Source organism: Copadichromis virginalis, linkage group LG3, assembly GCF_057382275.1.
Source record: "Copadichromis virginalis isolate Kocher_CV1m ecotype Utaka linkage group LG3, C_Virginalis_male_GT1.1, whole genome shotgun sequence".
NCBI classification, from domain to species: Eukaryota; Metazoa; Chordata; class Actinopteri; order Cichliformes; family Cichlidae; genus Copadichromis; species Copadichromis virginalis.
In genome coordinates this window covers 48568522-48589661 of record NC_140620.1, presented here as the reverse complement: position 1 = coordinate 48589661, position 21140 = coordinate 48568522, and the positions used below count along the sequence as shown (strand labels likewise).

The window sequence follows — 21140 nt, the reverse complement described above, 5'->3', positions numbered from 1 at the left end:
CTGAAGAGCAGACGTGGCTTTCACAGATGATTTTTTTTAATGAACGCAGAAAAAATGTATCTCTTCATCAGCTTTAGTCTGAATTAATAAGTGATCAGGTGTGGGTGGATTTTGAAGTGCATTTGCTGTGCACTGATATAATATTGTCGTTTTTGTTTTATATTTTTGGACTCTGGATCTCGGGTGACTTATAGGGGAATTAATAGTTTCTTTAGTGTGTAAATCAGGTAAGGATTTCAGTGAGAGAGAACCTTGCATAAATCATTGCTCCCCCCCTCCGTGCTACCAAAGAAGTAATCGAAGTGAAAGTGGTTTCAAATTTCCAAAGCCACTTACTGCTTTTAAACCCAAAATACTATATACCGTCATCGCTCCTCACCAAAAAAGACAACCTTTAAATATACTACTCCTGAGTCTGCGCTGCGCCCACTCAATCATAAGTCTTAAGTACCCCAGGGATGTTGCTGCATGACAAATGGCTCTTCTCTTTCGGTTGTCTGCTGCTGCCAGGAAGAGTGCAGTGATGATGGAGCGCCAGAGTGGCACAAAAAAAGGGCCGCAGATATGCAGACTGGTCCCAGAAGGGCAGCGATAGTAGATAAACAGGCGGAATATAGTTCAGGGAAAAGTTTGCTTAATTGGCTGAATCTGGCTGTTTACTGAAAGTTTTGATCACTCGAGGTGCATGATGTTTGAGTGTTTTCTTACATATTTAATCTTACTGCATTTCAGTGCAAACCTGGTCTTTCAGTGGGCTTTTTTGAACCCTCCACTTCCATTTGAATCATTCCATACTGGGTTTCCTAATGTGGGAATTAAGGGTCCACTTCTGGTTCAGGTCTAACCTTCAGAAAGATGATAGGCACTCTTTGATATGATGCAGAACTGAATCTGAGTCACTCAGCCTTAAAGGTGCTTCACAGTTGGTATGAGGTGCTTTTCCTCAGCATCTTTCTTTGGTCGGCACCAAATGCCAGTTAAAAGACTTGTAAACGAAAGAAACAAGGAATCTACTTTAACTAACTATGGTGAGTGACATCAGTACTGCATGGGTGAAGAAATGGTGCACAGAGTGTTGTAAATGCAAAAAAACCCAAACCATTGAGGGACCAAAACCCAAAAAAGTGTGTCAGGGAGGAGAGCCACCCAGCGACTGAGCACTGAGCTCTGGCTAGTGTCACTGATTGGAAACGAGCAACAGCACCTCCTCAGTGCCCACAGGTCAGACACAACAGGCCGAAAAGGAAAGAGGGTGGAGTGAGTGGCCACAAAAAGCCCTCACCTGTGTCTGCATGTTCAGTGGAACACAGTGGATTTGCTCTAGTGTTTACGCTGGACTGCTGCTCTTCTTGCTTCACACTGGTGTTTGTGGGGTTCACAGGGACTTCTGTTGTACTGAATCAGTCACTAAGACAGGTTCTTACGTGAAAACTGGCAACAAATTTCTAGCTGATCTGTGTTATTTAACATGTATGTGTCATAAATGCACATTTGAGAACATCTGTATATATACCATCCTTTCTGAAATATTTGATTTTGTGAAGCAGTGAGTGCAGATAAGTATGGTGCATGTACTCCTTCAAACATGCAGATCAGCAGCCATCCTTATCTGCATTTACTGCTTAACAAGATCAAATGTTGGCCTGTCCAGATATTTTAAAAAGCCGCTGTTTACTCGTGATTTGCTCAGCGTTTCCTTTACAGCCTGTGCAGGATGGCTGCAGGGCGCTGGGGGAGGCGCTGTCCTTGGTGCTGCAATTATGCGCCTCTGACCTTCTATATGAAGGAAGCATCTACAGCTTACGGTATGCCGACATTATATAACATCCTACGTGTGAGTCAAATGGTTTGACTTCGTGTTATTCAGACTGAGCAGCCAGCTGTGTTTAAATACTGCCAGAAATAACACAAAGAACATTCAAATTACGTGTAAACTGGCAACAAAATGCACTTGGGGATAAACATGACGCTCGAAATTAATTTCTGAAATCTATAATTAGCGTGCTTGTTTGGAGATAATAATACACCACAGCTCCATAAACTACACCTATCTTCAAAAAAATAAAAAGGCAAGCGACGCTGACCACATATGAAACGTAGGGGCAAAAACAGATCAGCTCAGAAGAGACGTGGTGGTCACAAGCTGACTAATAACGTCTAATCAATTCCCGCGTGTGGCTGTTTAACCAACAGTTACCAGACTGGAGCGCTGACTTAATAAATATTTAAAGTGGACGGAGGGGAGTCGCAGCTGATTTGCTGATGTCAGGGAGCCAGTGCAGCATTTCATGGTGCAGGGTGGAAACGCGCGCTGCCATCTGCCTCGATCCGTGCTCTCTGCAACCCTCACACATGAAAGCCCGACAGGAAAGATGCCGCCAGCTCTCAACATTTGGGCATTGTTCCTCGTGTCGCTGTGCTGCCTGTGTCAGCCGGGACATTTAAAAAAGCCTTTCCGATGCCCTTCAACATGCAGCTGCTCCAAGGAGTCCATCATCTGCGTCGGGTCCTCCTATATCCCAAGAATGACCCCCAACGAAATCACTTCTTTGTGAGTAGATGGCCTGCACTGTAAAGATATATGTTTTAAATGGAACAGTACGTTTTCCGCAGTGCATACATGCAATATATGCTCGAGCCACAGCCTCAAGTATGATTCTATAGCTGTGCGCATTTTATAACACCCTATAAAATAAGAGCTGATCGCAAAAAGCAATGCAGTGTTTTTCTCCCTGTTTCCTCGCCGATCACTTTTCAGCATTTTACTTTCTCCTGCTTGCTCCTTGTTTTTAGGAGTATCGTGAATGGGACTTTCAGCGAGGTCAAAGAGGCGATGTTTTCCCACATACCATCTCTCCAGCTATTGTAAGGATACTTTGCCAGCCTTTGATACTTCTAAAATGATTTGATTGGTTGACATTTTTAAGTAAAGGTTCTTATCGGGCAGATTTCAAATTAGTTACTTTTAGTACATAAAGCATCAGTTTCAAATGTTGGGCATTAAAATGGCAGATGGCCAATAATGGAGTCACGACGGTCATTATACATAAAGCATTGGTTATAGCAGCACGAATCAAATGAGGCATTTATGCTTCTGTAGCACATGGGGTATTACTTTAGTGGAGATAAAGTAACGATTTATAAAGACTGTTTGGTGCATGGTTAAGCTTTTTAGTAGCCGGGGCTTTTCAAATGGTGCACACCTGGAAATAAATAATGGAAACCCAAATCTGAGCTTTTAGTGCTGCCCAGTACCTACAGTGTGCTCAACCATCAGTCTGCTTTGTTACAACACAAGTGACAGCTGTGATGTCAGCCTAAACAAAGGCGTGGCACTAGCCAAAGTCATCATACACAATAATTCTCAGCTGAATACTTTATTTGGTAAGATGTAGGGTGGTTTTTTTTTCAGTAAAACATTGAATTCAAATGACAAGAGGCCATAAAATATGATAATATAATAACTAATTTAACTCAATTTTGTTTGGACATTGCTTTAATAATTGTGCTTACAGCATTTGGCTCTGCTTTTGGAAGCTGAAACATTTTAATCTGTTCTATGTTTTAGAGAAAAGCCTGAAGCGTTGCATTTCTGCAGTTGGCTGCACTGTAATTGATTGTATGCTTATTTTTTTTGCAGGCTTCTGAATTCCAATTCCCTGACAACTGTAAGAGATGATGCATTCTCAGGGCTACCACATCTGGAGTACCTGTGAGTTTCTTTGTTTGTTTGTTTTTTAATGAAAGTAGTTTAAAGAAAATAACTGAATATTCAGTTCTCTACATCAGTTTGGTGAAAATAGACTTGCGAGGTTGTTTTAATGGGAATGAAGCTTTTCTGTTGGATGCTGGCATTTTTCCAGTGGGGTAGGCAGTTGTTGGTTACACGCCCTCTAGTGGTTCCAGTACAACTAGAAAACAATCTTTGTTTCTCTTTTCATTCATCACACCAAAGTACACCAGCTTCTTTACTGGGTACACCCCCCCCCCTCCCAAAAGATGCTCTATTGGACTGAGACCTCGTGATTGTGGAGGCCATTTGAGAACTGTGAACTTATTGTCACGTTCAAGAAACCAGTTTGAGATCATTTGAGTTTTGTGACATGGCGAATTAGCCTACTGGAAGCAGCCTTCAGAAGATGGTACACTGTAGTCAAAAAGGGATGCACATGGTCAGCAACAATACTCAGGTAGGCTGTGATGTTTAGATGATGTGGCCCAAAGTGTGCCAAGTAAATATCCTGAACCATTAACATAAGGCAGGATGGAACCATGTTTTCATCTGCTTGCACATTCTGATCCTAGTATCCAAATGTTAAAGCAGAAGGTGAGACTTATCAGACCAGGCATCGTTTTTCCAGTCTTCTGCTGTCCATTTTTGGTGAGCCCCTGTCATTGTAGCCTCAGTTTCCCGTTCCTCTCAGCTGACAGAGCGGCACTAGGTGGGGTCTTCTGCAGTTGTCCGCTTCAAGGTTCAGCAACTTGTGTGTTCAGAGATGGTCTTCCGCACACATCGGTTTAACCTGTTGTTATTAGAGTTTCTATTGCCTTCCTATCAACATTAAGTAGTCTAGCCATTCTCCTCTGACCTTTGGCAGCAAAAAGGCATTTCTACCCAGAGAACCCCTGCTCATCCCAGCAGATCAGCAGTTTCTGAAATACTCCACAACCATGCCACATTCAAATCCCCTTTCTTCCCCATTTTGATGCTCAGTTTGATTTTCGGAAAGTCGCCTTGACCATGTCTATGTGCATAAATGTATTGAGTAGCTGCCATATGATAGTGGAACAAGTGTACCTAAAACGTTACTGGTGAGTCTATATGCACATATTCCAAAGTCTTGCAAATAACAAAATAAACAAAGCCTTTCACTGAACCATTGCCCCAGAACAAATACATGTGACTGTAGCATCAAGTTATTGCTATTTAACAGAAACATCAAATACAAGGGTAGCTATGATCACAATCAGCTCTTACACAACCTTTACAAACATTATGGTATAAATTGACTCTGGAAAGCTCACCAGATTCAGTACAATGTCAGAAATATTCTTTCTGAAACTGAAATAGCAAGAATATAGAAAGTGCGCTCAACATCCCCCCAACAGGCCTCGTTATATATTGTCTTGTATGTTTTCAAATTGTTTGATTATTGTAAAAAAAGAAAATATGTACATTATATAAAGTGTGTGTAGCTGCTTTTTTGAACCTTCTTTTAATTGGTAGCTGTAGCTAGGGAGGCAGAGCAGCTCCAGTCTGCATGCCAAATATTCTTGGGCAAGATACTCAAGTTCCTCTCGGTTGTATCCATCAGTGTCAGTGTTTGATAGAAAACACATCAATAGAATATGCACAGAAAAAAGTCCTGGTCTGAATTAGACAGGTTTCAAGGATTTCAAGTGCTCAGGTAGAATAGAAAAGTGCTGTACAAGAACCAGTCCACTTACCATTTGGTTTACTAGCTGTAGCTGCCATCACCAGTGTGTGAATGTGTGTGTGAATGGGTGGATGACTGGATATGTAAAGCGCTTTGGGGTCCTTAGGGACTAGTAAAGCGCTATATAAATACAGGCCATTTACCATTTAGCTGGCAAAATGTTGAAATTGATCAAAAATATACTTTTCTTTTTCTTCTTGTTGATCCACAGATTCATTGAGAGTAACAAACTAGAGACTACATCAAAATATGCCTTCAGAGGACTCAGGGACCTGACTCACTTGTATGTTCCAGTGACTGAAAATACAACTGATGCATGATTTAATGATGTCTCTTTTCATAATCAACTGCATTTGTTTCCAGGTCTTTGGCAAACAATAACATTAAAGCCTTGCCCAGGGACCTCTTCATTGACCTTGACTCCCTTATAGAGCTGTGAGTTTGTACATAGTAATAGGTAAATAGCGTACTGTGTAATTCTTGCAGTCTGTCTTTCTCCCTGTCCAGCTGTGAAATACAATATTCTCTTTCTGCAGGGACCTGCGAGGCAATGCCTTTGAATGTGAATGCAGAGCCAAGTGGCTTATGACGTGGTTAAAGAACACCAATGCCACAGTGTCAGATGTTATGTGTGCTGGACCAGAGGACATGAAGGGCAAGCGCCTCAATGATATGACTAGCCTGCAGAATGAGTGTGTCTCCACAGGTGAGAAACACCTGAGCCAGCTGCCCTTCTCTCATGTCCAGTTGAGATCAGGATCAGAGGACTCAGCAAAGTCATTCTAAGAAGTGTAGAGGTTATTCATTTAACGTGGCTTTGTTGGTTTGTGTAAAATACATTTCCCAATGTTCCTTTCCACAGATTTCATCCTTCATCAGTCTGTTGCCTCAGAATCGTTGTCTGTTGACACATTCAGCTATAAGAATGATGTCTACGTGGCCATTTCTGCTCCCAGCACAGAGAGCTGTATGATTTTCCAGTGGGACCACATAGAAATGAACTTCAGGACTTATGATAACATCACAGGTAAAGTTTGATTTCGCCTTCTGCAGGAAATGTGTCCTAACTTACGACATAACTGGAAACCCCTCTTGATCCTGCAGCGCAACCTTCTAACCGTTTAAGTCCTTGCAGGCTGTGTCGACCCAACGTGTAGTTACATCTCTCAGGAGGTGCATGTCAGGTTACGTGGAAGGTTAGGTGAAGGGTTAAAGGGCATTTCCAGTGACACTGTAAGTTAGGAAGTCTAAATACCACATTAGGCTAACAAACACTCCCAGAATGCTTCCAGTTTCATTCTCACGCGATTCATTTGTTTCTCTGCCCTTTAGGTCAGTCCATTGTGGGGTGCAAATCTGTCATCATCGAAAATGAGGTGTTTGTCATTGTGGCTCAGCTGTTTGGTGGTTCCCACATTTACAAGTTTGATGACGACCAAAGCAGGTTCAATAAGTTCCAGGATATCGAGGTGTCCAAGATCTCTAAGCCCAATGATATTGAGGCCTTCCAGATTGGCTCTGATTGGTTCTTTGTGATTGCTGACAGCTCAAAAGCCGGCCTCTCCACCCTCTACAAGTGGAATGATAATGGCTTTTATTCGTACCAGTCACTGCACGAGTGGTACCGCGACACGGATGTAGAGTTTCTCGACTTGGATGGGAAAGCTCACCTTATTCTAGCGAGCCGCTCACAGGTTCCAGTGATCTACCAGTGGAGCCGGAGCAACCAGAAGTTCATCCTGCAGGGTGAGATCCCCAACATGGAGGATGTAGTGGTTGTGAAACACTTCCGGATCAAGGAAGAGCTCTACCTGGCTATGACGCGGTATATCGGTGATTCCAAAGTTCTGCGTTGGGGCACCAAACAGTTTGCTGAGATCCAAGCTTTGCCCTCTCGAGGCTCCATGATTCTCCAGCCATTCTCTTTCAAGGAACGTTACTATCTGGCTCTGGGAAGCGACTACACCTTCTCACAGATCTACCTGTGGGACGAGGACAACAAAATCTTTGACCGCTTTAAGGAGGTGTACATCCAAGCTCCACGCTCTTTCACCGTGGTATCTACCGACCGCAGGGACTTTATTTTTTCCTCGAGCTTCAAGGGAAACACGCAGATCTTTGAGCACATCATCATCGACCTGAGCTTGTGAGGGGCTGTGCCTTATTGTCCCTTCTGAAATCAAATGTCTTCCACTTGAAAGACAAATTCAAGAAGGAAACAAAAGAGAAAGGACCTTATAAACTGTTAAATATCCACACCTTCATAGTTTTCACTCACAAAGTAGAGCAGGGTCAAGATGTACCGTGACTATTTCTGAATGGCCTTGCACTCATGGATCCTCAGACTTTCTGAAGTACTACCCTTTCATAACTACTACTATTCTCTTAAAAATACCACTGAAGTTTATGACGGGTTAAAAAAGAGACATTTAATTGAATCTATTTGGATTTCTCTTTTTTTTGTTTAATATCTTTCTCTCAGTAGTTTTATGCAGCTAAAAATACATCAGGACCTGAATGAACGTAACAAATTTAATCTGATTTGTGGTGACTGATGATGGATTGATTGATTTTTGCCACCTACCTGTATCCTCATACCCTGTGGTAACGTACAGTACCTTGCCTTATCAACACTGGGGTCTTTTGTTTGATGGTTACACAGCGCCTCCTTCTGGCCGTGATGAAGTACCACACCCCTCTGCTCTTTCCATTACAGGGAATGTCTAGAAAGCACAAACCTTTAATTAACTTAGCTGAGATCATAGAGTGTAGCTGTTTGTTGGAAGGTGTCTTTGTAGATGCTGTAGATTATAATGCATAGAGTAGGAAGCAGTGGTTTGTTGTTACAGTTAGTAAAATATCCAGGACTTGACCTTATACAAATTCATTAACGGAGAATCAGAATCGTGTTTATTGGCCAAGTATATGTGCAGACACATACAGGGAAACACAACAGAGAATCGCCATTTAGATACAGCTTCTAGATCTGCTGTAATATAAGTACAGAGAAACTTTATCAGTATTGCAAAGGAGCTGTGTTTAGATGATGTCAGGGAAAATAAATCTCCTGATATGTTTAAAAAAACAGTTTTGCCCAATTAACAATTTTTTTTTTACTAACATCTGAAGTCAGAAGAATCAGAGGCCAAATTTGTATGACCACAAGGAAGGAAAATAAATGTACATGTAAATATATCTTCAAGCTTTCAAATTTTTATTCTGCTTTTGGAAATGCTGAATGTTGACAAGCTCCAAAATGTACATAAACCAAGGATTGTAATGTCACCACCTGTTTGAATGGACCTTTGCACTTACAAAACTCAAATGTTACTGCAGCCTGCAAGTGCATGACATTCAAAAAAGGGTGTTTGCCAAATTCTTTTTAGATAAACCTAACAAAGACTAAAAGTGCTTCTAGGTTAACAATATGCAAGCGTTAAAAATTCTTTTGTATGATTTTGTTTAAGCCTAATGAATGTTCCTCTTAAAAATATGATGTAATGTCAAAATAAATCTGTGAAAACATGACTTCTGAATGTGTTTTGTGTTGACTGATAATCAGGATTATGGTTATAATTCGAGTTTTTTTTGTGTCACTGTAGTGATTAATCCCTGACACTGATCATTAAAAATAAAACTTCCCTTCTTTCCCTAAAAAAAACCCCCAAAACAGATTATGATTGTAAAGTTGCACAAAGAAAGAAGAAACAGTACTGTCTGGTGTTTGAATGGTCACAGATCCAAAAGTGTAAAACCTGATAATGTGCAGTCCGTATGCAATCTGACCAGCACTAAAATCTCACCATTATATTCTGCCGTTCACATGTCAGTATTTCAGACATTCAAACACTTAAACACCTCAAACCCACTGTCAAATATGCTGGTTCAAGTGTGGCGATTTGAGCTTCTTCTGCAGACACAAGCAATAAAGCACCTTGCAGTCAACGAACTCCTCTGTATGCCAAAGTTTTTTAGAGTCAAATGTGAGGCTGTCTGTCTGACAGATAAAGCTTCTTCTAAATTAGGCCATGCAGCAGGATAATGACCCCAAGCTCAGCAGCAAATCTACAGCATGGAAGTCCAGACCTCAACCTGACTGAAATGCTGTGTATAAAGGAATGCTTGCAAATATCATTGATTTGAATTTATTGCTGCTAACTGCTGGTTCTGTAAACTACTCAATCATAGAATGATTACGATATCAAACTAAAACAAATGCCTGAATCCTAAATTGTGGATATCCTGTTGTGATGATCTAAAATGTAACACTAAATGTGATTAAAACACGAATGATCTGGACTCCTGGGCTGAACGACCGTGAGGATCACCAGCCCGAGGAAAACACAAAATACACATGACTCTGTGACAAAGACAATTCATTCTTGAATGAAGACGTTGATCAGACACATTTAAAATGCAGCCAATTGTGTTTATTATTAAATTATTGAGGAAATAGAAGGGTGGGAGGGTGGGTGTAAAGTAGAGGGTAAAAGAAAGGGATAGAAAGGAGGAAAGAGATAGAGGAGAGAAAACCCCAACAATCCCCTCTGAGCAAGCACTAGGTGCGACAGTGGATAGGAAAAACTCCCTGTAAAGGAAGAAACCTATGACAGAACCAGGCTCTAGAGGGGGCAGTCAACTGTCGGGACTGGTTGGGGGGTGAGGGTGAAAAGAGAGGGAGAGGGGGGAGGGAGATGGGACAGGTGTTCGGAGTTCAAGGGAGCTAGGGGAGGGAGAGGTGTCAAGGTGTCAGGAGAGAGGGAGAGGGGAGGTCAAAATTACGATGGAACAGAGGTGGAGGAAGACGAGGTGACATCAGCAGTGGAAAAAGTAGAAAGAGAAGAAAAAGCAGGAGTGTCCTTCCTCCAGAAAAAGCGGAACCGTTTCTTCTTCTTTTACAGGAGCTTTTCCACGAGAACCTTTTTCTCTAGGATCAGGGTTCTCAGCTGATCGATTGTTTCGGTATTCTCCTTCTCAAGTCTCCTGCATGTTTTCTCCACTTCTTCTAATTCGGCTTGTTTGTCTTTGAGCCTTTCTTTCAACTCATTAGATGTTGCCTCCTGCATTACCTTTGCCTCCTGCATCTCTGTATAACGCTCTTGTAATTTGTTGTGAGTGTCTTCTAACTGCTGACTTTTCCTCTCGGTTTCTTGAAGTTTGCACTGCAGGTCTTCATTTGTTTTCTCGAGCTGCTGCTTTAGCAGCTGCACCTCAGTGTTTTTGCGCTTCAAGGTGTTTGAAAGTTCCTTGAGTTCGGTGTTTTTGTCAGCATGTCATTGAGCTGACTCTGCATTGCTGAGCACTGTTTTTGCAGTTTCTCCTTCTCTCCTTCCATCTCAGTTGCTTTGTAGTTCATTTTCTTGTAAAGTTCTTGCAGCTTTTGGTTTTCTCTCTCAAAGTGCAGGAGTAAACGTTTGTCTTCTTTCTGCTTTATGTCCTGTTGTTCTTTCTCTTGAAGCAGCTCTTGATATTTCTGCTTGTGCACTGCAGTTTTATCAAGTTTTACTTCAAGGACTCTGCATTTTTCCTCCATGCTTTGGAGTTGGCACCGCATTTCTCTCTGGTTTATTTCCAGTTGTTCTTTTTCTTGAAGAATCTGGTCATTTCTTTGCAGTGCTTTATCAAGCTTTGTTTTCAGCTCGCTTTCAAGCTTGCTTTCTTTCTGTTGTTGCTTTTTCTCTTGAAGCAATGCTTTGTATTTTATCCCCAAGTTTTGGAGTTCTATGTCCTGCCGTTTCTTCTCTTGGAGGATTTCTGTATTTTTTAGCAGAGCTTCATCAAGCTTTAATTGCAGCTCCTGATCCTTTTTGTCCTTGTCTTTCTCATTTTTCTTCTGCTGGAGGATTTCTTTGAGTTTTTCTATTGCTTTATCTTTGCTTTGAGCTCAAAGTTCCTTCCACGCACGTCTTGGAGTTCCATTTCTTTCTCCTTCTGAATATCTTCCTTTTCAAGAAGCTGGCTGAACAATTTATCTACTTCAGCAGTCTTTCTCTCATTTTCTTCTCTGAGGAAGATAATCTCCTTTCGTTATTTAAAGAAACTCTCTGCCTGGGCCGGGTGTTGTTTGTTGTGCTTATTCATGAGATTTTCCTCATGCATTTCTTCCAAGCACATCTTCTGAACTTGAATGTTGTCTTCTTGAGCCAGAAGAGAAGAGCTGGGCTGTAATTTTTCTTTTCTTGTGTGTTTTTTCAGAGACATGTTGGAAAGTGTAAAAAGTGTCACGATTCTGGAAGCCAAAGAGTTTGTCACATGACACCCCCCCACATGACTTATGGTGTGTTGCTAACATTTTGGTTGTTGTGATGATTCAAATTTTCTCACTAAACTTCATCAAAATGAACATGTGTTGACATAAGCATATATTTGGATCTCATATCTTCTTGTTAAATGTAGCTAATGTCAAATAAACTGAACTCTGGGACTTACCTAACACTAATATTTCACATATTACTTCAACTCACTAATTTAATTAAAGGGTTTTGTATTAAATTATAACGGAATAAAAAACCACAATGCACATGTGCAAACAGTAGCCAGCTGCTGCCACAAGAGGGTGATGAATTAAAGGTTCACAGAGAGATCTCTTTACTTTGGGATATTTAAACAATGTGTATTATTACATTTGATTAAACAAGCACTGCTTTTCCTCCAGGCTTCTAAAACTCTTTCAAAGTTTCTTCTTTTCAGTCGTTTTCAGTCCAGTCCTTGTACCAAAAAGTTATCTCATGAAACTGGATGAATGGAGGACAAAAGAAGATGTTTCAGACCTAAACCCCCACTATCTACACCAGCTGAATAGCATCTGAAAATCACATCTTTAACAGACAGACAAAGTCCAGCAAAGTCTCCACACAGGACCTGAGAGATGCATCTGAACCTTCAGTTCACTCCAAGATCACACATGTGCAGGAGAACTGAGTGCTGCTGTCAGATTTAAAAGTGCTTTAAACATGATGATACTGTCTTTGTTAAACAGCAGAATAGGTTTATAAAGTATCATTAACTAAAAGTAGTGAAATAAATATCTCTAAATCTACTAAATGTAGACTTTTACATTTCGGACAGTTTAGTATTACAGCTGCTGATTAAACAATAGAGACAGATGTGTAGTAAAACTTTTATTTAGTGTTTCAAGTCAAAAACAAACAGAGCAGAGATACAGAGAAAGTCTTTTGATGAAAAAAGAAGATACTGAACGTTGAGTTTCCCCTAATCATGTGTGTGCAGCTGTGTGAATGAGGCTGTGTCAAGTGTTCAGACTGAGTAGAAATGCACTGTGCTTCTCCATTTACATCCTTTAGATCCAATCTTGACTCTTTTGCCCACTAAAATAATAAATCAGTACTTTTTTCTGTATGTAATATAATCTAAAGCATCCACAGTAACATTTTCCACCATACGACTGCACTCTAAGGTCAGCACGGTGGTGCAGTGGTTGGTACTGTTGCCTCACAGCAAGAAGGTCGTGCATGTGAATCTGCTGGCTGCTGTTTGCATGTTGTGTTCTCTGAGGGTGCTCCGGCTCCCTCTCACAGTCCAACAACTCGCTTTTTTAGGTTAATTGTTGATTCTTTTGGGAAATACAATCATCTATTGGGAATGTGATCATGAGTGGTGAACTGTATAGTGTGTACCCTGAGTTTTACCTTGTAAAAGCTGGGATAGTCTTCAAGCCATCTCAAGCAACCCTTAAGTGCTTAAGAGGAAGGAAGAAGGAAAGGAAGGAAGGATAACTACAGTTTATGATCTCAGCTGTGATTATTAAAGGTTTGTGCTTTCTAGACATTCCCTGTATTAGAAAGCGCAGAGGGGTGTGATACTTCATCACGGCCAGAGGGAGGCACTGTGGAACCATCAAACAAAAGACCCCAGTGCTGATAAGGCAACATGCTGTCCATTACCACCAGGTATGAGGACACAAGGTAGGTGGCAAACTCATCTGATCCATCCTCAGTCGCCCCAAATGAGAGTAAATGTGTTACTTTCCTTCAAGTCCTGTCATATTATTTTGTATCCACAAAACTATTAGAACAAAAATATTAGAAATAAATTAAAAAGATAAATCCAAATAGATGAATAGATCTTTTTCTTTTTTTTTTTTACCTTCATGAATATTTTCAGGAGAACAGAAGTGGTACTTATATAATGGTAGTGCCCATTGCCTGAGATCCTATGATTGTAAGGTTACTGAGAAATATTTTTATTTACACGGTTGTGGCACTGATTCAGTCTTTAGCACTACGGTCACCCCGGTGTGTCGGCCACAACACCATTTAAGGCCAAACTGTCTCAGAGTATAGAAGAAGAAACTCGAGGTTTGTTCTGAGGCCGTTTATTCTTTCACAGTTTAAATCCTGTGGCTGTAATCACATGTGTGTGTGTTTTTCTTTATCCTTCACGCACACATCACATCCCACAGGAATCACTGCACCCCCACTGGACCAACACGCTCATCCGACACTAAAACTGCCCACCTTACTAGTTGGATGACATCGTTGTGCTGGCTCAAACTAACAGAAGGTTAAATGCTAAATGAACAGCATATAAACTGGTATATAAACTTATAAACATCTGTATAAGAACAGAATAGACTTGTCCTATGATGTTTGGGGGCTTTTATACACTCATTATCCTTTCTATTTAGCCCTCAGTTTGTCTCTGCTCCTGGTCACGTTACTCCTCGTGTGTGCGACTGTTTAATTTAGCCATTTGTGTTCAGGTCTCTTAGCTCCTATAATACAACTGTTCATATTCCAAGCCAGCCTGCAAGTCCTTGCATTTGGTCAGTCCCAGCACCCGTACCTGCTCCCAGGGAGAGAATGGCCAGCCGTCAACATGAGCACTAGTACCAGCATCCAGAGCAGACTGCTAGTCCTGCTCTGGATGAGCCAGAAGTCTGCACTAAGCAGGCACCTGCCAAGCCGCCCAAGGTGTCCCATCACCTCCGCCGTTCCCCAGTGGAGCATTGCTGGCCATGTGGTCGGCCTCCTGAACTGCTGGATTATTATTATTTTTTTAATAAAAGGGCCAGGTTATTTTTTCTGGTTTTACCTCAATGCCAGGTGATGAGGATAATGAGCTATATAGTTAAGCTCCCTTCAGTGCTGCTGGACTAAAAGCAGAGGCTTATTCTTGTCTGAATCTGTGATTTGTATGTAAACTTAAACCACATGTCTGTGTAGTTTGTTAAGTAGCATTAGTAAAAGACATTCAAATTATTATAATTGCCTAGTTTTACAAATTTTGAAACTCACAAAGAAAGACGACAGCTGTGGCTCATTACTGAATTGGCCATGTGCAAACCTGAATGATGATAAGTATTAATAAACAAATGAGACACTGTTGGAACACAATGTTCTACTCAGAGTAAATTGTAAACTTTTACAAACAGTTAGGTTTGTTGGAAGGTGTCTTTGTAGATGCTGTAGATTATAATGCATATCTGTGCAGACCAATGACTGGTGCTGATGCTTGCAAAGAGCTGAAGTTGTGTTACCACCATACTGCCGTGTTTCTGCCCTGGATACAGTTTCCACACAAAAAAGTAATATCCACGCTCTAGACTGCACCGCTGTTTTCCTTCTTTGGCATGAACTGAAATTAGCAGATTGTAGTACAAGTACAAGTGGAACCGATGAGAATCAATAGGCAAGCAGACTAACAATTCCAAGGAATTGAACTACTGGGAACCGGATCTCTACAAGAAGCGGTGGAAGAAATGCAGAGTGATCTCTACAGCACACAAACAGTTTGTGTGTTTGCTTATGTTTGTTGAGCAGTTTGAAACGCATGTCGTGTCTCATTTCTGGGAGAAGATAAGCAAACCCGAAATGTAAGTTTCAAACATTATTAAACAGCTGAAGGTTCAAATCACACAGCACTATGGATCTCCCTCTGTCAGACCAAAGAATTTTGTTTCTGCGAAACTCCAGGTAAACTGTCATGTGCCTTTTACTGAAGAGTGGCTTCCATCTGGCCACTCAACCATACACGCCTGATTGGTGGAGAGCTGCAGAAGTCATTGTCCTTCTTAAAGGTTCTCCATTCTCCACACAGCAATGCTGGAGCTTTGTCAGAGTGGCATCGGGTTATTGGTCACGTCCATGACTATGGCTCTTCTACCCCTGATCACTCAGATTGGCTGGGCAGTCAACTCTAGGAAGAGTCCTGGTGGTTCCAAACGTCTTCCATCTATAGATGATGGAGGCCACTTAGGGCTGGGTATCGTCACTGATTTCTAGAATCGATTAAATTCCGATTTACAAGGTCCCGAATCGATTCGATCCACGATTCGAATCGATTCAATTTGATTCAATTAGATTTGAATCTGGGAAATTTTGACAGTCAGAAATATAATTCAGATCAGTACATTTACATATTTTTGTATCTATAAAAAGGAAGCTGACAAATGCAAGACTTTATCAAATGTGTTAGCGTCACAGCAGATGCCTTTGTGTCAAAGCACCTCAAGATAAAACACAGAAAAACATGAAGGTGGTTTTCCTGGCCTGGGATTTTATAAAAATATTCTGCAGTACATCAAAAATGAAAGAAAACTATTAATCAACTTATAAACATTACCTCTGAAGTTACAGCGGTTTTATTAGAGACACAGCTAAGCGTTTTGCATTTTGCATAATTTGTTGAGTATTGAACGGCAGAAATTAGGTTTTCTTTTCAGAAGTATGTAAAAGGAAAATAAAACAGCGGCCGACAGCGCTGTAAACAACGGTAGACTTGTGCGTAACAAGCAAGCGAATAATGCAGAAAATAGATTTTTAGACAGGAAACTGTTCTTGAAGTAGAGAGAGAGAGAGAGAGAGAGAGAGAGATTTTATCATGCACTCAGAAAAATAAAGTTGCCAACTGGAACCAAAAGCGGTTCTTTAGACTGATGCCATAGAAGAACATTTTGTGGTGCCACAAAGAACCTTTCAAACAATGGTTCTTTGAAGAACCATTTCTTTCAGTGGTTCATTGAAGAACCTTTAATGGTGCCCCAAAGAACAATCAAGAAATGGTTCTTTGGGGCACCATTAAAGGTTCTTCAAAGAACCTTTTTTAAAATGGTTCTTTGAAGAACTAGTTTTAAAAAGGTCTTTCAAATGGTTCTTTAAAGACCCATCTTAAAGAACCCTTTTCTGAGTGGTTCTTTAAAGAACCATTTTAAATCTTTGATGGTTGGAGCAAGAATAATCTCTCCTATTTCTCGAACCAAAAGATAAAGCTGACAAAACTTGTTACCCTTTTCAATCCTGGAGCCTATGAGGAAAGGCAGAGTCCTAAATAATGTCCATTTCTCAACAGCAGTTCCAGAGATATTTCCATCCAGTGCTACCTTCTCAGGTATTAGAGCAGGTTTGGAGGTGCAGTCATTCTGTCCAAAACTAAAATTCCTTATGTTGTCATTAACCTCTTGGATAGTAACGGTTTTGTCATTGAGCAAAGCTTTTAAAACAGACTTCAAAACAAGAGGAATGACCCCCTCAAGAAAATCATGCATTACATCAGGTGGGAATGCATTTGTGGTATCAAAATATGACAGCTTGTTGAAGGCACATGGGCCAGTTACACCATACACTGACCTACAGTGGGGGTCATCCTCAACACATTGCAGATGGTATGCATGAACAGTCTTTGTCCTAAGAATACAATCTCCCTCACTAATGATCTTAGACAGGTCCTCGTAATGACACATACAAAACCTGCATATTCTACCATTACTGAATGAGCAGCTAAAACCGGCAAGTGTGTGAGAGGTTAGGTTGTCTGCAGATATTGCGGCCAGACCACCTTTGATGCAGTACTGTCTGTCTTCAAATTTTAATCGTAATCCACGTTCTTGCAAAACCTGTAGGTCACAAATTAATGGTTCTAATATTTTCTCAAATCCATATGTTTTCACCAATCTATGTTTGACAAGTATCAACAGATGAATATGTCTTAAAACAGATCTGTCTTTTGGTGGAATATTTCCCAAAGTAAAATAAAATGCAGACACTTTATGTAGAAGTGTCTTTGATCCTATTGGATTAGCAACTTCAAATTCATCAGTGTACAACTGAATTCTCAAATGTGGGTTGTCTGTGTTAAAAAAATTCACTTTCTTTGTAAATTTTCCCATCACTAAAATCTGTAAAGGTTTCAGGAGCACGGGGATCTGGCCTAAAATTTTGTCTTAAAATGTTAGGATCATTACATATTAATTCTAAGACTTTTAGAAGTGGAATATACTAGGGCTGCTCAATTAATCGAATTTTAATCACGATTACGATCTGGGCTTTCAACGATCATTAAAAATGACTGAGCCGATTATTAGCCCCTCCCTCATGCTTTACTCTCGCGCTGCTCCGTGTGGCAAATCCAGCGCACCTCTCTGCATTTCGAACACGTGTCACAACAATTAAGACAGGGCCCGAGGGAAGCTCGGAAAGCTAAGCAGAAGTTATTTGGAGAGGAGAGTGACTGCCGTTGGTTGAAAAGAGAGGTAAAAAAAAACTTCAGTGGTGTTGCAAACTATTTTATATTATTTTTTAAAATCATTATTCAATACATTGTTATTGTTAACCCTTTAAATCCCTGTAGAACCGGAACCGCGTAAGCTAGCGCAATAATTTGTTTTGCATATGAAACCGGAGGAGTTGTACTTACATCTTATGCCATCAGCTTGTCCTCGGTCACGGTTTCCTTCCACATATAGCTTTGCAAAAATTGCATAAAAAGCGCTTGCAGGAACAAGAACATAATATTCCAGAAACACGTTTTGCCGATCCGATCAGCTGTTCGTAACACTTCCCACAGTGAAACAGACGTCAGCGTGAACTATCGTATGTCCGCCATTTCCTGCCCGAAACCGGAAGTGACATCATTTTCACGGAAAATGTATTTTTTTACTTGTAGGCCTTAAAAGCCTATACTGGTTGTGTGGTTTTTCCCATATTACCAACATGCCAATTTGTTTGTTGTGATTTATTATCAGCCAGACTCATATTTGCTTTAAATGACAAATTTATTTAAGACGGAGTGATTTATGTAAGTCTGGGATGGTACGTATTAACGGTCGCTCATAGATCCTACCTGCCGGATCTTCTGTTCATTGATATTGCTGTTATGACTGATGAAGCCGAGCTGGTGAGTTTCTGTGTTAACTAAGTAACGTGTTAAAGCTATAAATATGACTATTACTAAACTGTACTGTCATTAATAGTGTTGCTTTGTTAATGTTGTATGGTTGTTTTATTTTGTGTCTTTCAGTTGATTACCTGGCTTCTGTAAAGGCACGGTTACTGTACTGGTGTTAGTTTATGCTTGTGCAATAAAATTTATAAAAGGCAGCAATCAGATGTCCGAGCCTGAGTACGACACAGTTTCATCAGTTAAAACACACCCTTACGGTGGGAGTTTGCTAAATTAAAGGTAGTTAACTTAGTAAAAAACCGTACACTGGTATTTTTATAAGTCATGTTTGACTTTTCTGAATAGTTTCTGGGATGCTTAGAACTCGAATTGCACTGCTGGAAATAGTTTATTTTGATGCACCTGCTGTTTTCTTTGCAAATTTGCATCATAGGATTGTTTTTTCGTTTTTCCTGCAGTATATAAAAATTGCTGTATCTCCAAAATAAAACTATGAAGACACTCAAAATAAATTTCCTGTTGTTGTAAACTATTTTTTGCAACTTTTTTGTATTTAAAGTTTTGAGGGATAAGCCTCTTAAATTTCTCGAAGTAGAAATATATGTAAAAAACAAAACTAAAACGATTTTCAATTTTTTTGTAGTTTATTGCACTTTTTTGCAATTAATGTAGTTACTATGGACTTAATGCATACATGTTATTAAAATATGGGATATAACAGTTGTATAGCAACTTGAAATGCTCCCACAAATGGCACTACAACATGTAAAAAAATAATATAAGCTCTGGCGGACTTGGTTCTATAGTAGGTCTTAAAGGGTTAAATAAATATCGTCAAATAATCGAGATCTCAATTTCAGTGAAAATAATCGTGATTATCATTTTTGCCATAATCGAGCAGCCCTAGAATATACTGAAAAGTGTCCTGTTTCCCAGTAAAAGGATCTATCCCCAGGATACATTCAACAGCTTCAATCAGGTTTAATTTCTCAACACAGTATCTGTCTAGTTGATATGTGTTGCTGACTGCACTGAAGCAATGTTCTACCAAACTACTGTCATCAATATAATGAAAACTTGATATATCAAAATTAAGAGTCTGCAAACATTTAGTAAATATCTCCCTATAGTTTTCAATAAAAGACTTGGAAAGTGACTCTACTTCACTAAGAACAAATGTTTGAACTTTTCTATTTACAATACTTTTCTCTTGAAGATTCAAGGAAAACAATGCCAGTTGTTTTCTCACAGTCTCTGCAAAGTTCTCTATAAGTTCACACAGAGCTCGTTCAGATGATTCAACAGTTTCCTGGATGACAGGGTCACAGTCTGGGGCAGACTCTAATCCATGTTTCTGATATTTATGTTTCTTCCTTATGTGATTTTTCAAAGATTTCACAGACAAAAACTTTCTGGGACAGTCTTCTAGTCCGCAGACAATGAAGAATCCACATTCACTTAAATGGTATATCTGTTGACGTTTCAGCAGTTTTTCATATGTTGGTTTTCTTGTGGAGCATCGTGGACACTGATATGGCATATCCATAGAAATGCTCACCTACAAAGACCTGTTGATAATCTGCCAATTCATTTTCTCCAAGCCAAAGAGATACTTCTCCCACAGTCCACTGCTGAGCCATGATCTGCTAAAACAAAACAAAATGCACATTACATTGTTTTACTCTGTGACATCAAAAACGTATTTATTTATTTTTTGTTCATTCATTTTCCAAGCCGCTTTATCGTCATAAGGATCGGAGGGGTGCTGGAGCCTATGCCAGCTGTTTTTTTAGGTGGGGTAGACCCTGGACAGGTTGCCAGTCCATGGCAGGGCTGTCATTCAGATATGTATGTCTTTGGATTGTGGGTGGAAACCCACACAGAAACAGGGAGAACATGCAAACTCCACACAAAAAGGCACCTGGTTGACCCCGGGAATTGAACAGAGTCTTTCTAGCTGTGAGGAAACAGCGCTAACCACTATACCACCGTTTATTCTAACTTTTAAGCCTTCTTCGGATAAATGTTGATTATTTTATGCTTTGGATTATCTGGTCTTGTTAGTATAATGACCTCTTCTTTGCCTAATGTATGATGTTTGATAAATGAAATGTACAATTTCTTTTTAACTATATTACAAAAGGACATCTATCTTGGTAACATCAAATGACCGGAGCATAATTTGTCAACTACTCTGAAAATAAGTTATACATATATATATGTGTATAATATTCTCAAAAGTAATGCCTTAAAGCAGAAAATAGTAATACTTTATTAAAATTTAGAGCTAAAGTACAGTATCTGAATCAGTCTAATATCCCCCAAATGGATTGTTAATTTATAAATTCACCATATTCATAAACGTCTTAATAATAAATTCTATATTCTGTTACCACATTATTTGTGATCAGTGGGTTTGCAGGGTGGATGGTGGGGGTCCTTAGGCTTTGGCCCCCAGCCCTGCCACCAGAATATTTTTAAGCAAGTGTTTCTAACTTTTATTTGAATATTCAGTATCCCACCATCTGCTCTTAAGGGTAATCACCAGGTAACCCCCCCCCC

At 40.1% G+C, this 21140-nt stretch overlaps 1 protein-coding gene across 1 annotated transcript; it reads left to right on the top strand.

Moving 5' to 3' along the window:
• Nucleotides 1-2080: 2080 nt before the first annotated feature.
• Nucleotides 2081-8966, top strand: lgi2a (leucine-rich repeat LGI family, member 2a). The gene is made up of 8 exons (XM_085451460.1): nucleotides 2081-2551; nucleotides 2794-2865; nucleotides 3641-3712; nucleotides 5650-5721; nucleotides 5802-5873; nucleotides 5975-6144; nucleotides 6301-6465; nucleotides 6771-8966. The coding sequence occupies exons 1-8, from the start codon at nucleotides 2289-2291 to the stop codon at nucleotides 7586-7588; spliced, it is 1704 nt and encodes a 567-aa protein (XP_085307586.1). The 5' UTR covers nucleotides 2081-2288; the 3' UTR covers nucleotides 7589-8966.
• Nucleotides 8967-21140: the final 12174 nt, after the last annotated feature.

What these genes read in the sequence shown, in the direction of transcription:
- lgi2a (XM_085451460.1), top strand. Translation starts at nt 2,289, where the DNA reads ATGGTGCAGGGTGGAAACGCGCGCTGCCATCTGCCTCGATCCGTGCTC. An exon ending in ATACCATCTCTCCAGCTATT is followed by an intron (nt 2,866 to 3,640) that starts GTAAGGATACTT and finishes TTTTTTTTGCAG; the next exon opens with GCTTCTGAATTCCAATTCCC. An exon ending in CTTGACTCCCTTATAGAGCT is followed by an intron (nt 5,874 to 5,974) that starts GTGAGTTTGTAC and finishes CTCTTTCTGCAG; the next exon opens with GGACCTGCGAGGCAATGCCT.